A 16,463-nucleotide genomic window follows, 5' to 3' on the forward strand; every position below is an offset into this window, starting at 1 on the left:
CGCCTTCTTCACAACCGACTCAACCTGCAGGTTAACCTTTAGGATATCTTGCACACGGACTCCCAAGTCCCTTTGCATCTCTGCATTTTACAACTCTCCCCATCTAAATAATAGTCTGCACATTTATTTCTTCCACCAAAGTGCATGACCATACACTTTCCAACATTGTATTTCATTTGCCACTTCTTTGCCCATTCCACTAAACTATCTAAGTCTCTCTGCAGGCTCTCTGTTTCCTCAACACTACCTGCTCCTCCACCTATCTTTGTATCATCAGCAAATTTAGCCACAAATCCCTTAATACCGTAGTCCAAATCATTGACGTACATTGTAAAAAGTAACGGTCCCAACGCCAGCTCCTGTGGAACTCCACTGGTAACCGGAAGCCAGCCAGAATAGGATCCCTTTATTCCCACTCTCTGTTTTCTGCTGACCAGCCAATGTTCCACCCATGCTAGTAACTTCCCTGTAATTTCATGGGCTCTTAACGTGCTAAGCAGCCTCACGTGCGGCACCTTGTCAAAAGCCTTCTGAAAATCCAAGTACACCACATCTACTTGCGTGAAGATCTGATCACTTTTTAGGCCATGTTTATGCAGAAATACAGAAAATTCTACAGGGTTCACTAACTTCCCAGCACCATTGTATTAGTTTAGGCTGACAGAAAATGAGTGAGCAGAAATTAGTATATTCTTTCCCCCCCTCTAATTCATGGTGTGAAAGTTAACTGCCTGCTATCATTTTTATCACAATATAAAGCCTACTCCTGCTCCTATTTCTTATGTTCTTAAATATGGGTGGCCGGGTGGAGATGCATCTCTACTAAAGGTGGTGTGAGGTGCTCTTTCCCTCCAATAGTCTGCAAGTCACCCTTGGACAAGGTAAAACACCCACTTAGCTCCCCCACCACCGAATCATGATCACATGAAGACATGGGAGCAGTTGGTGCTATGACAAGCCCTTGTTATGTGACCACTGACACTAGGCAGATGATCTCCGAAGAGTTTTGATAATAGCTGGGGTCACCCATCTTGTAAAGACAGTGCCCAGAAGAAGGCAATGGTGAACCAGTTCTGTAGAAAAAGTTGCCAAGACTAATCATGGTCATGGAGAACATGATCGCCTACGTCATACGACACGGCACATAATAAAGATGATGATAAATGTAGATTCACGAAGCTGGGATGTTACGCAGCTAATTGGTCATGACAGCAGTGAAAATTTCAAAACTATTGGTTAGGAATTACTTCTGAATTAACCTTGTGTTGGAGCTCTGATTTTTTTCTGATCCTTGGGGTCCTTCCAGGAGTCAGGAATGATAAGGAATCTTAATTCCAAGATTTCAGTTTATTTTGGAGTACAAGCCAACATACAAATATGATGCTGAGAGGTGAATGCGAAGACAAGAGAATAAAGAAGCAAAAATGTCACCTCTGAAAAATATATATCTTTTATATACTAGCTAATATGCTCCATAATTAAAACAATAACATCACATGGGTAACGTGCTACTACTTAGCCAATGAAACATGAGAAAGGTGATAAAACGTTAGTTTAGCTGCTATACCACTTTGTTCCAGCGAGTGGGGATGAACGACCACATACTGTGAAAAATTCATGAGTTTGTTTAAAAAGTACAAATCTTATTTTTTTTAAAGTATTATTTAAAGAAAACACTGGTCTGTGACTCTCATGATTTTTCATCCTCCTCTGCTTTCTTTAGATACTATTGGAGTTGGGTGTGAGTTAAATGGAATAATTTACAGACATGGTCAAACGTTCCAACCTCACTGCCACTATAAATGCACGTGCGTGAATGGGGTTTTGGGATGCACACATATCTGTACAAGGAAACTGGCAGCAGGCCAATGTAAAGATGTCACGGTCATAAAGGGATCTGAATATTGCTGTGAAAAGTCCGTTTGTGATCATTCAGAACTGAAGAGACAGCAAGCAATAACTCACAGAGCAATGTCTGGTAGGTTGTTTCAATAAATATGCAGAGTATTATGAGCAGTTGAAATAGAATTCATAACTTTGGTTTTGGCAATACAATTGGTCCAATGCAGTTAAATCCTTCTGTTGATGGGTGTATGATTAATTTGATCAGTTCTTCATTGACTGAAAGGATACAGTACTCCCATTGAAGATGGAGGAGCCTGGCTTATGCTTCATATCCCTTATGGCTACTGGGTTGTCGCAGAAAAAGTGACAGAGCAGCATTGATATCGAAGGAATCTACAATCTGTGGATGGATAGTGACACGGGGGGAAAAGCCTTAAAGCAAGAAAATTTAAAATTAAAAACCCAAATAAATTTCCAAATTTCCCTCAGGATTAATAAAGTATATCTATCTATCTACCTATCAAATTAACTTGGGCATCAAGTAGAGACCATATTATGGTGTTGTGTAATTTTTTTCCCCGAAAATTGAATCAAATGTCTAAGGAATGTGAAATTTTCAGCAGTTCCCTTTTTCAACTGAAAGGTAATTTATGGTGTAAGAAAAGTGAATTTGAAAGTCTCATGCCAGAGATTGCTTTTCTTAGTTAATTTATTTGTATAAAACAGGAGAATTTGTTGGAAATCTGGGAATAGACACTGATGTTTATTTTTTTAATAGTTTTGTTTAAATATGATATGGATGAGATAACCAGGAAAACTAGCACTGTGCATAGAAGAGCTTTGATCTTTGTAAAGATCCAGTATAGCAGCAAGATCATGAAATATTATAAGAACAATTTCATAACTTTTTAAAATGTGGAAACCTTAATGTCACATGACATAATAAATGGCTCTATCCCAATTAACAAAAACATTACAATCTCCCAACATATGGATTGTATATGATTTTATTCTAAGCTTCAATAGTTTCTATATTAAAATATTTTAAAATTGTGGGAAGAGAATGATCAGATAACTTAACCCTTGCATATTTTAATAGTCTCTTTCTAAGTCTACTTAGATAAGGTTGGAATGAGATGCAATAGCTAATAAAGTTGAGTAAGATGCCCCTCTCCAGTTCTGTTTAAATAATGTAACTGACCAAATGAAGAAAAAGATTCAGCTCCCTATTATTTCATTTCTTTCCTCCTTTCAATTCTATTTCTAGTTATAACAGAACATGTTAATTATTGCAGGATTGTAGACTGTAATAATACCTAGCCTATAACCTCCCCCAATGTCCTTCTTTCCCTTTCTCCCATGGTCCACTCTCCTCTCCTGTCAGATTCCTTCTTCTCCAGTGTTTACCTTTCCTAACCACCTGGCTTCACCTATCACCTTCTAATTAATACTCCTTCTCCTCCCCCCACCTTTTTATTCTGGTGGCTTCCCCCTTCCTTTCCAGTCCTGAAATGTTGACTGTTGATCCATTTCCATAGATGCTGCTTTGGATTTCCAGCATCTGCAGAATTCCTTGTGTCTAGAATAATCCTTTTTTGATTTTGGTTATAGTTTTATAATTTCATCAAATGGAACAAAGCCTATGGCAATTGACTTACTGTGCTTAACAGTACGGATGGATGTCAATTGCTGCAATTTATTTTCACCACCTTTTCACTCTAGTAATCTAAAACATTTCACAACAGGATCTCCACCTGTAAGGCTATGGGAGAGGAGATGCAGAGTTTTAATCTGGGTGTGAGCTTCTCCTTAAGCTGTCCTTGATTATCTCGGCCTTGCAAAGTCTCCAGCTGCTTCACAGCTTCAGAATGTGTACTTTCAATAGGTGCAGCTCACAACAGTTTCTGCATGTGTTCCACCCAGACACCGGAACAGGCCCGGCTTCCCATTTAGTGAAGGAGAAACATCTCGCATGACCAATCATTTACATGGAGTGCTGCCACAAGAAAGTAACATCCGTCATCAAGGAACCCCGCCACCTCTTAGGTCATGTCCTTTTCTCATTACTACCATCAGGCAGAAGGTACAAGACTGAGATTTGTCAGTGCAAAAAATAGTCTCCAAATTTTTATTTAGTGTTCACGATGAACAAATGGCAGAGATGTTTGAAAGACAGAAAGCAGAGGGGAAGTAAATGTGCGTCCTTGAGATCTGACCACATATAAATGATTTATTTGTCTATTTATTTATTTTATCAGTTTACAAGGCAAGACCAGTTGTGTGGCGGAAGAAGTGCATGCTTCAAGCAACTCCATGGAGTGAATGTTCAAGAACCTGTGACATCGGAATTTCAATCAGAGTGACAAATAACAACAGCAGGTGTGAACTTGGGAGAGAAAGTAGATTGTGCTTTATTCGACCCTGCAATACAGGCATATTAAAAAATATGAAGGTAAATCATGTTGGAAAATAAATATCTTTTTTTCCCAAGAGTGGAGGATCAAATTTCTAAATGACAATAAGCAAGGACTGAGTGTTCTCATAATCTAATCTAATCAAATGCTGTATGAAGAGTTAATTTGATTGCACGGAGATATATATTTATGTACTACAGTAAAAAAAAGACTATCTCAAAATAGCAAACACTCCTTTGGTCATCCAGTTGCTGGATAAGGGGTCATTTTGTGAGGACAGTTTCATTCTTGGTTAGTAACAGTAAACGTGTTCCAAAGTTGGCACCTTTGTAGCCAAATGTATTCTGTCAAAGCCAGTGAAATTAAGTCCAGAGTAGTTTGATGCTTTTGCGCAGTCCATTTTAACTTTTTATCTGACAATGAAATTCTATGCACGTGTGTCTGAAATTGTTTTAATGCGAGAAATTACCATGTTTGAGAAAGGAGTAAATGTAATTTGAGTGAAAGCAGTGAAAACTCACTTAAGATCCCACCCACACAGAAACTTCCCCTCTTTTGGACATCCCTATATTAGGGAAGTAGTCTAGAAACATACAGTATCTGATGTCTTTTTTCCTACCCTAGGATCACCCTCAGCAATATCGGATGTACCATTATTTCACTTTATCTCATTTCTTTTATAGGACCTTGTTCACAAATTGACTGATCCATTTCGCGAAATGTGAAAGTGATTGAAATTCAAACATATGCCATTGGTTCTATCGTGCATTGTAACAAATGGAGGTTGTGAACTTCTTTTGTCTATTTTCATGTTCCCCTTCATTTTGTTAAATCATCATCAGCAGGTGCCATGTCATAAGACATGGGCGATCATGATCTTCCATCCGTCTTTAATTTGAGAAGCTCTATTAAGCTCTTCAAAAATTCTGCCTTTCCACGCCTTAATGTAACTCATGAATGTCATGCACTGTCAACCACAACCTTTTCTTCCATCAATCTTTCCCATCAGTGCAAGATATTTGAGCTTCTCTTTCCTCAGTACATGTCCCAGGAATTCCATTTGCTTTTCCTGGTTGATACCAGCTCTCTTCTTATTCTGGCTTTTCAAAATACCTCATTTTTTTCAATAGGGGTCTGAAATACTTCAGAAAATAATGATGAAATACAAATCAATGCTCTGATTTAAATTAATAGCATCAAATCTATATACAGCAGTAATCTTCCCTGGTTTCCTCCCTATTGGTCCATCGATAGACTTCTTCAAATATGTTTACCACTGCCTTAAGTTAAAGTTTAAAGAGAATTTGTCATTCTCAAGGCTAAAGGGGCTCATCCTGGATAAAAGCCTTTTATATATTAATAGTTTGAAACAAACTGAATCCTACGACATTGCATGGACTGACTTTAATGCATACAGTCCCTTCACTATCTATAATCTGTAGTTTCTTGAAATTATTTTTTAAAATGTTAAACACAGCTCAAACCCAATTATTACTATAAAGCATGAAAAAAATGGTAATGTAACAGTGAGCAAAATGCTTTACTGTGCTTTTCCTGCTGTATGTAAGGAGTTTGTTTGCTCTCCCCATCATCTTGTGGGTTTCCTCCAGGTGCTCCAGTTTCCTCCCACGCTCCAAACACAGACAGAGAGGTTAGGAAGGGCTAGTAACTTGTTGCCGTCAGTGGGCTGCCCCCAGCATATCCTGGGACTGTGTTGATTATTGATGCAAACAGCACATTTCACTGTACGTTTCAATATACATGTGACAAATAAAACTAATATTTAAAATAATAAAGCCAGCCATTAGCCAGTACAAAATTCCTTTCACTTGATGCACGTTTCTGAATCTGATTCATAGTATTGGGCAGTGAGTGGAAGAAGAGGCTAAGTAATGCCCGAAATCCTAATGTTGTTAGTTCAATTTGTCACATACCCCGTGACGGGTTAAAGAACCAGCAGAGATGGAAAACACTTTGGAGTCCGGTATTGCAATTAACTGATATTTATTAGTAACTACGCAATACAGTAACATAAATACAGATAAATCAAATAGGTTAGCAATAATTATATATAAGTAAGTAAATTAGTAAGTGTGGAAATATATGAAAAACCAAGCTTCTTTAAGCCTAGGGGTAAAACTATACAGTCTTACAATGATGAGTACAGTTCAGTTCGTGGTATTGAGTTGAGTAGTGATGGAGAGAGAGGGAGAGGGAGGTGGAGGAGAGGGAGAGGGAGGAGAAGGAGAGGGAGAGGGAGGAGAGGGAGAGGGAGGAGAGGGAGAGGGAGAGATTTGAGTATTCAGTTGAACTGACCCTGTCAATCTCCTCATTGTCCTCCGAAATCCTTTAACAGTCACTGACTGTGACTACAACAAAGGGAACCATTTTTTTGTGGTGGAGCTATCAACCCAGGCAAGGGTGGACACATGGACAACTCCCCACCGGTCAATCCCTTTTCTCACTGCAAGAGCCTGATCGAACCTCCAAAAACCCACTTTTCATGTGGGCACAACAAAGCTATATCAACTGACCTCCTATTTATTTCACCATACTGAGTACCAACTGTCATTCAAATAACTCCTCCTGCCCTTCTCTGTGTAAGAAATGTACAAGCAGGCAAATATCCTTGAGAAGTATAAACACACTGCCAAAAAAAATCATAACATCGATTGTCCATCAAATAACGCCGCCCTCGGTCACCATAGCGACTTACGAGCTGCTCGGTCTCTCCAACTCAGTAGAAATCCAAAAGTTCCTCTTGTGCCTTAAAGTGACAGTCCAAAAGTTAGTCTTCATCTCTCTCTCTTTCTTTCTCTCTCTCTCTTTTCAAAACAAGATATCGGTGTTAAATAACTCTCTCTCCCTCTCTTTTCAAAAGCACAGATCTTAGGAGTAACCGAGCACAGTTTATAGGGGTAATTTAGCACTGTTCATAGGGGTAATTCAGGACCCCGTCACAAATTATATTGTAATTATACCCGGAGGAGGAATGGATTCTTTGCACACCAGATTTAGTTGACTATACCGTCAAAACTTTGAACTAACAGGCAATGCAAAAACTATTACCAAAATCTCGACTTGCATTGCAAAATAGTAGTGCTAAAGGCTTCCATTGTTATAAGACCATAGGGTAGCTTGGCATGGTAATTTAGTGGTTAGTGTAATGCTTTGAAAGAATGGATTCAATTCCCATTGCTGTCAGTAAGGAGTTTGAGTGCTGAACTTGTGACCGTGTGGATTTCCTCTGGATGATCTGGTTTCCTCCCACACTCCAAAAAAGACACACAGGTGAGGGTTAGTAAGATGTGGGCATACAATGTTGACAGCAGAAGCACGATGACATTTGCAGGCTCCCTCTAGCACGTACTCCGGCTGTTTTGACCATTGATGCACATGACACATTTCTCTGTAAGTATAAGGTACATGAGACCAATAAAGCTCCCCTAACCTTTTTTTTCTGTGTTTTCTTTTTAGAAAGACAAGAAGTGCTTACAGTCATTCCAGCACGCGAAGCCTGAAAGATTTACTCTCTCCGGCTGCACAAGCAGAAGAAGTTATAGACCAATGTTCTGCGGTACATGCTCAGATTCCCGCTGCTGCGTCCCTAATCAACAAAAAATAGTGAAAGTAGAATTTAACTGTACCGACGGAGGAATAAACATTTGGCAGATGATGTGGATCACATCTTGCAAATGTCAGCGAGTCTGTATTGATTCAGGGGACATATTCTCAGATCTGAAGCTGCTGTAGTTAGTTGGTGCCCGTAACATGGGCAGTATAAGAGAACAGATATATTTATGCACCTTTCTACACATAAGGATGTAAATTTGGTCTTGTATTTTAACTACACCTTAATTACACAGAAAGGTAAACAAACTTCATAACACAGCTTGACAAATTCCTCATAAATCATCCTCCATTTACGGTTCTAATTTGCTTCATTCTGTAAGTAAGTAGGATCCGTTTGTAAAGTGTGTCTGCATCATTAGTTTCTTTGCCTGGGCCTTTTAAACTCTGTGGAGTCAGAAACATTTCCTCCATAACATAATGACATTTCAAACTTCAAAGCAAAATGTTGGAGGAATCCAGCAGGTCAAGCAGCATCTGTGGAAAAAGAGTTGACATTTTGGGCTCAGACCCTACTTCAGGACTGAGAAGGAAGGGGGTAGGAAGATGTCTGAATAAAAAGGTGGTGGGGAGGTGGGCTAGCAGGAAGGTTATAGGTGAAACCAGGTGGGTGAGTGAGGACAAGGACTGTAGAAGAAGGAATCTGATAGGAGAAAAGAATAGACAACAAGAGGAGGACATGGGAAGTAATAAGCAGGTGAGAAGTGAAAGGTTAGAGTAGGGAATAGAGGAAGGGGGATTTGGTCACCGTTCAAAGTAAGTTTATCAAAGTACACATATGTCTCCATATACAACCCTGAGATTCACTTTCTCACGGGCATATTCAATAAATCCATAATAAAATAATGAAGATAATAGAATCAATGAAAGACCATACCAGTTTGGGCATTCAACCAGTGTACAAAAGTCAACAAACTGCAAATAAAATAAAATAATAAATAAGCAATAAGTATCAAGAATATGAGATGAAGAGTCCTTGAAAGTGAAAATTAGAGAGTATAATTAAAATCACTGCCTTAGATGCACAATTCATCAGTTTGAAGTAGACAATGTCCTGTGATAATCCACAAACTGACTAATTTTCATTTTAATTAGGCTTTAAAACAGATGCTTATATTTGTTAAAGAACATTGAAAGTAACATTTGATTTGTTACTACACACACACACTGCCGAAGAAACTCAGCACGTCAGGCAGGCTTCCCAACCTGATATCCATAGACCCCTCGCCTAATGGTATAGGTCCACAGCATAAAAAAAAGTTGGGACCCCCCCTCCCCAATCTATGGAGAGGAATAAACAGTCTACATTTGGACCCAAACCCTTCATGAGGGCTGGTCTCAGCTTGAACTGTTTTTCCCCTCTCCATAGATGCTACCTGACCTGCTGAATTCCTCCAGCATTGTGTGTATGGCTGTAGATTACCAGCGTCTGCAGAATACTTTGTGTTACAATAAAGATGCTAATCCTGTATCTACCTTTATATTATTCTGCACGTTTTATTGTTCACTCAGTCCAATCTGGTCAACTCTCAATGGTTACTAAATGGTTGAGGGAGAGCAATCTTGTCTAGGTTAGGTGTTTAATGGTTTAAAATCCAGTCTAGTGGATTGAGAACAAAACCTAGTCTGATGTTATCGACGTTTTAGATTAATCATTGAGCCAATGTGTTTATATTTTGAACGAGTAGGAAGACAACATTGTTCAGAGAGCGGGGATATTCACTTCGTCAGCCTTTATCCCCCGATCAGCACTAAACCAATTCACTGGCTGTTTATTTCATTGCTGACTGAGATAAATTTGCTAAGTAAATCAGCTGTCATTATTGCTTGTACTAACTGGTGGCATGGCACACCATGGTGGTTAGCATGACGCTTTACAGTACCAGTGACCCGGGTTCAATTCCCACTGCTGCCTGTAAAGAGTACATTCTCCCTGTGACCATGTGCTCTGGTTTCCTCCCACAGTCCAAAAGCATACCAGTTGGTAGGTTCATTGGTCATTGTAAATTATCCTGTGATTAGTCTAGGATTAATTCAGGGTGATGGTGGGGGAAATTGTTGGGTAAGGTGGCTTGAAGGGCCTAAATTATGCTGTATCTCAATCAAGAAATAAACAGAGCTACTATTCATTACAACACTATATTGACTATAGAACTATCTGGCCTGAAAACATTATACATGTATATTGTTTAAATTTTTAAGAACACATACCCTAAATTGTCATATAGTTACACAACTTGCTTTCAAAGTGCATGAAACCTCCAATGATCCATGATCGGACATTTCAGAAACCTGCTTCTTCAACTTCTGGATCCCTGGATTGTTATTTATCGAGCTCTCTTTGACATCACTGATTCCTCCACTTCCAAATCACCAGGGCATCGACTTCCAGGCTCCCTTTGAATCTACCGTGTTCACTTAAAAAATTATAATGCTCAAAGGTCGAACTTAATGTCAGAGAAATGTATACAATATACATCCTGCAATGTTTTTTCTTCACACTTAGAGGCTATGTCACACCTAAACATTAAACATGTTAGGGATATTGAATAACAAACAATAGTCTGGCAAATCTGCCATTCTGGCACTCCAGATTATTAGTGTTATTACAGCTATTCTGCTTACATGGGTAATCTTATTTGGTAAATGTCCAATCACCTCATGGAAAAAATCACACAGAAACTCCTTCCAATATGCTCTCAGAAAACATATGCCATATCATAGCAATCAATCAAATAATTTTATTTTTCAAAAAAAAATTCAACTACTTAATATTTTATTTATGAACCCAACCTAACAACTTTCCATTTCAGATGTAACAAATAACAGTTCTTGAGGAAAGAAATACTGCTGTCAGAATTAAGTAGATCAGGGGAAAAAAGGGACAGAGGATATTTGATCTGAAGTGCAAGATGAAGGCTAGTGTCAAAAAGGAGAGTGGAAGTAGTGAGGAACTGACAAGGAAGGCATAGGTGACACAGGTCAGTGGTGGGAGGAGGTAGATAAATGAAGGGAGTGGAAATAGTGACAGCGGCTGGGAGGTGCTAGGTGGAAGCAACAAAGAGCTGCGATGATGGCATCTAACAGGAAAGGAAGGTAGAGCATGGAACCAAATGAAGGAGGCAGGGTAGGCAGATGGGAACAATTGAGGGAGGGGACCCAGTAGTGGGAGTGGGTGGAGGATGAGAACGATTACAAAAATGAAAGGGTTACCAATTGATGGTTCTGGGCCTGTACACACTGGATTTCAAATGGGGGGGGGGGTGGATCTCATTGAAACCTATTGAATGTTGAAAGGCCCCTATAGAGTGGATGTGGAGAGGATGTTTCCTGTGCTGGGAGAGTCTAGGACCAGAGGGCACAGCCTCAGAATAGAGGGACGTGCATTTAGAATGGAGATGAGGAAGAATTTCTTTGGCCAGAGAGTGGTGAATCTGTGGAATGCTTTGCCACAGGTGGCTGTGGAGGCCAAATCATTGGGTATATTGAGATTCTTGATTAGTCAGGTCATGAAGGGATACAGGGAGAAGGCAGGAGATTGGGGCTGAATGGGAAAATGAATCAGGCATGATGAAATGGCCGAACAGACTCGATGGGCCAAGTGGCCAAATTCTGCTCCTATAACTCATGGAAAGAAACAGGTTGAACAGGGCTGGGGTGTGAGTGGGTGTAGGATCAACTGGATGAATCGGAAGAGAGAGATGGAGCAGGTTACCTGTAATTGGAGAACCGGGGAACATTAGTGGTCCAATTCCTTCCACTGATGCAGCCTAACCTCTTCTTCCTCCAGCAGTTTGTTTTGCTTTATTCCAGATTCCAGCATCTGCGGTCTCTTATGTCTTCAGATTAAAATTCTCTTCAGATTGAGCTTTACTATTTTCTTTACATTACATCAGGGGTTCTCAGCCTGGGATCCACAGGGCCCTTGCTCAATGGTATTGGTCCATGGCATACAAAGGGTTGGGAACCCCTACATTACGCAGGTGATCTTCAGTAAACTTCAGCAAAGTTCTGCCTGTACCCCTTTACTCCTGTGTATTACTTAATTAGCTGAAGTGGATTAATATAAATTAACATTCTATGTTTCTATGTAATATTAACTGAATTAAGAAAACTACTTGGTAACTGCCTTGTTATCATTCAAATTTGTCTAAGAATTGCAATGAAATAAATGATGCAATACAGCGTAATAAAAATTAAAAAGGCCCATCTTGGAAGTGATGCATTTCAGTGATTTACTTGCTTGGCCAGCTCTGTCCACTTAGAACTCCAACCCAACAGTCTTCATGCAAACAGCCGGAGGAACTCGGTAGGTCCCAACTCTGTTCCAGATTCCAGCATCTGCAGTCTATTTTAATGTCATATTTTATGTACCTAACTACTTTAGTCTTACTCCCATTCCTTTCCTTCCTCACCTCCATTCAGGGTCCCAAACATACCTTCCAGGTGAGGCAACACTTCACCTGCGAATCTACTGGGGTGGTCTATTGTGTACGGTCCTCCCAATGCGGCCTCCTCCGCATTGGTGAGACCCATCGTAAATTGGGGACCCAAAAGTGGAACTTCACGATGGCCAAACATTTTAATTCTGTTTCCCACTTCTATTCTGACATGTCGGTTCATGGCCTCCTCTTGTGCCAAAATAAGACCACCCTCAGGGTGGAAGAGCAACACCTTATATTCCATCTGGGTAGCCTCCAACCTGATGGCATGAATATTGATTTCTCCTTTTGGAAAGAAAAAAATCCTTCTCCCTCTCCTATTCTTCTATTCCGCACTCTGGCCTCTTACCTCTTCTCACCTGCCTTAGGTTCCTTCCTCCTTCCCTTTCTCCTCTCCTATCAGATTCCTTTCTCTACAGCCCTTCACCTTTCCTACCTACTTGGTTTCACCTATCTCCTTCCAGCTAGCCTCTTTCCCCTCCCCGCCCCCCATCTTTTTATTCAGGTGTCTTACGCCTTCCTTCTCAGTTCTGAAGAAGGGTCTTGGCCCAAAATGTTGACTGTTTTGTCATTTCCATAGATGCTGACAGACCTACTGAGTTCCTCCAGCATTTTGTGTGTGTTGCTTGAATTTCCAGCATCTGCAGATTTTCTCTTGTTTTGTGTGTGTTATTTTAGTCTTCTGCATTGATTGTTGCTTAGATAAGTACTAGGTAAAATTATACACAATATTTTTTCTCCCAATTTCATATATAAAGTGAGGAGTGTGTATGGCAACAACGTAAGTTTTATTAGAACTAGAGATATATTGTCATCAACTAAATTCTTTGGTCATATATACAAAACAGATTTGGATGTCAAAATGCAGCTTCTATTTCAAATCACCATATGAAATAGACTTCCCAAACAGTGCTATATTAACTGGTAATATTATCTTTGGTTTTACATTTTTTTTAAAAATGGTGCAAGTTTCAGCACAGATTTCTTTTACAAAAATGATCACAACTGAATTAATTTAACCAAATGAGGATGTAAACCACAATAAATAATGCAATCCAAAAAGGATCTTACAGGTAATCAAATATATTTTCTCTAATACACTGATTCACAGCTCTGAGGATTGCAAGTAGTTTAACACATTGTGAAGTGTTAGTTTAATTCCCTGGAGTGTACTGCAAAGTAACAAGCCTTCATGAACATACAACTATTGATGATAGAGAAACGCTTATTCATTGTAACCCAATGGTAGAGTAAATTGACTGACTTTGTCCTTCCAAACACCAGGTTATCAATATTGGTGTGCTATAATTAAATGTCAGAAATATTATAAAAATAGTTCATTATCTCAATTAATCAAAGTATTAAGAGTGAAAACAATATAACTACTCATATGTACAATATTCCAACAGCTTTTCCTACTGATTCTGAGATACATCTGAAGATTATATTTTCAAATGACATTAGCAAGTATCATTTCCACAACATTCACACCTGAGAGCAGAGGGCGATTCAGGTTTGTCTCTTAACATGCCGAGATTGAGCCCATACCACTGTACTGAACAGCAGTAGCTTCAAAACCTCCCTAAGATAGCCTTCAGATGAGCAGTATGAAGTGCCCACCAAATCGTCCCTGGAAATAATGAACTGCTTTGAAATAAATAATTCAGAAAATCTGCACAATAAAGATATAAAATAATGCCACTAAGAACATTTTATATTTTGAGGAATACATCTCACTTTCAATAAAACTTGAAGGAGTGTTATTGTGTACCCAATTATTTCAGTATTATACATTAAATTTCTAAAGGAAATTTAGATTTAACGGCTTCATTATCCAATACGGTTCTATGCAAAAGTCTTGTATATAGCTAGGCTGCCTAAGATGGAGGATGAGAGGTAACCTGACAGGAGTGTATAAGATAATGAGAGGCATTGATTGTGTGGATAGTCAGAAGCTTTTTCCTTGGGCTGAAATGGCTAGCACGAGAGGGCACAGTTTTAAGGTGCTTGGAAGTAGGTAAAGAGGAGATGACAGGGGCAAGTTTGTTTTTTTTTAAAAAATGCTGAGAGTGGTGAGTGCGTGAAATGGGCTGCTGGCAATGGTGGTGGAGGCAGATACAACAGGGTCTTTTAAGAGACTCCTGGTTAGGTACATAGAGCTTAGAAAAATAGAGGGCTATGGGTAACCTTAGGTAATTTCTAAGTGCATACTTCTTGGCACAGTATTGTGAGCCAAAGGGCCTGTATTGTGCTGTAGGTTTTCTATGCTTGGAATCAAATGACCTTGCCTGGTGTCTCAAGGCTGGATGCGTTTGCCCCTGTGCCACCTTCCACCCTGGCACTCCTTCCCTGCCACCTGCACTACACCCCTCCCGTGACACTCCATCCTTGCCATTTCCAACACCCTTTGCCCCCACCTGATTTACAAACTTGCTCTCCGCTCCATGTTGACAAAAACAGTACTGTGCAAAACTCCTAGGCACCATAACTATACATATATGCATAAGGTTTTTCCACAGTACTGTATTTTACGTAGCAATGGAAAGACGAGGAACATTGTTGATGATTTGTCCTTTAGTAGCATCCAGTTCGTTGTACTCTTCTATCAGGGATGTCAAGGAATTAGTTGCTTCTGTGAAACAGCTTTGTTCCATCCCATCCACATGAAGGTAGTGGTGAATATGAGCCTGGAATGAAGTTACCATTGGTCATTAAAATAACCATGAAATATCCTGTGATTAATAGAAATATCCTATTAACATGGAAACAACAATATTGGAAATTAGAAGAGCTGATGATAGATTTACCCTTAGTGACAACTTCATCCAAGTTAAAGTCACTAAGATCACATTTCTTCCCCATTTTGAAGTTTGTTCTGAACAACAATTGAACCTCTTGACCACGTCTGCATGCTTCGATGCAACAAGTTGCCATAAAGTGGCCACTCATTGTACGTGGGTCTTCTACTGCTGTAGCCCATCCACTTCAAGGTTTGATGTGTTGTGCATTCAGAGATGCTCTTCTGCACATTACTGTTATAATGTGTGGTTATTTGAGCTGATGTCACCCTCCTGTCAGCTTGAACCAGTCTAGTCATTCTCCTCCGCTCTCTCTCATTAACAAGGCATTTTCACCCGAAGAACTACTGCTCACTGCATGTTTTTTGGTAAACTGTAGAGCAGGGGTTCCTGAACTGGTGTCCACAGATCCCTTGCTTACTGGTATTGGTCCATGGCATAAAAGGTTGGAAACCCCTGCTCTAGAGACTATTGTGCATGAAAATCCCAGGAGATCAGCAGTTTCTAAGATACTCCAACCACCCCATCTGACACCAACAATCATTCTATGGTCAAAGTCACTTAGACCACATTTCTTCCCCATATTGCTGTTTTTTCTGAACAACTAAATTTCTTGACCATGTTTGCATGTTTTAATGGATTGAGTTGCTGCAACATGGTTGGATTTTTGTAAAAGCAAAAGAAAGGGCATACAATAAAGCAAAAATTAATGGGAAGATAGAGAATTGGAAGGTTTTTAAAAACCTACAGAGAGCAACTAAAAAATCATTAGAAAGGAAAAGATGAAATATGAAAGCAAGTTAACAAATAATTTCAAAATGGATAGTAAGTTTTTTTCAAGTACGTTAAAAATAAAAGAAATGAGAGTGGATACAGGACTGCTAGAAAATGAAGAAGGAGAAATAATAACAGGGGACAAGGAGATGGCTGATGATCTAAATGAGTATTTTGTGCAAGTCTTCACCGTGGAAGACAATAGCAGTATGCCTGATCTTGTAGTGTGTGAAGGAAGAGAAGTGGGTGCAGTTACTGTTACAAGAGAGAAGGTGCTCAAGAAGTTGAAAGACCCAAAGGTACTTAAGTCTCTCAGACCAGATGAACTGCACCCTAGGGTTCTGAAAGAGGTAGCGATAGAGGTTGTGGTGGCATTAGAAATGATCTTTCAAAAATTATTGGACTCTGACATGGTGCCAGAGGACTGGAAAGTTGCAAATATCACTCCATTCTTTAAGAAAGTAGGAAGGCAACAAAAAGGAAAATATAGACCAGTTAGGCTGACCTCAGTGGCTGGGAAGATGATAGAGTCAATTGTTAAGGAAGAGGTGATGGAGTGC

General features: G+C 39.6%; 2 protein-coding genes across 2 annotated transcripts in view; one reads left to right on the forward strand and one right to left on the reverse strand.

The window, feature by feature from the left end:
- The first annotated feature begins 1,800 nt into the window (after positions 1-1,800).
- Positions 1,801-8,359, forward strand: LOC140210378 (cellular communication network factor 6-like). The gene is given in 3 exon segments (XM_072279285.1): positions 1,801-1,978; positions 4,104-4,337; positions 7,741-8,359. Coding segments are annotated over 3 exon segments (513 nt in total). The 5' UTR covers positions 1,801-1,971; the 3' UTR covers positions 8,013-8,359.
- A 4,789-nt stretch (positions 8,360-13,148) lies between these two features.
- Positions 13,149-16,463, reverse strand: part of tube1 (tubulin, epsilon 1) — a 31,452-nt gene continuing 28,137 nt past the window's right edge. Inside the window, exon 12 of the mRNA XM_072279298.1 lies at positions 13,149-15,018. Coding sequence (XP_072135399.1) covers positions 14,860-15,018 — 159 coding nt within the window. The 3' untranslated portion in view covers positions 13,149-14,859. The remainder of the gene's footprint in view (positions 15,019-16,463) is intronic.

The sequence above is a fragment of the Mobula birostris genome, chromosome 2 (genome assembly GCF_030028105.1).
Source record: "Mobula birostris isolate sMobBir1 chromosome 2, sMobBir1.hap1, whole genome shotgun sequence".
NCBI lineage: Eukaryota > Metazoa > Chordata > Chondrichthyes > Myliobatiformes > Myliobatidae > Mobula > Mobula birostris.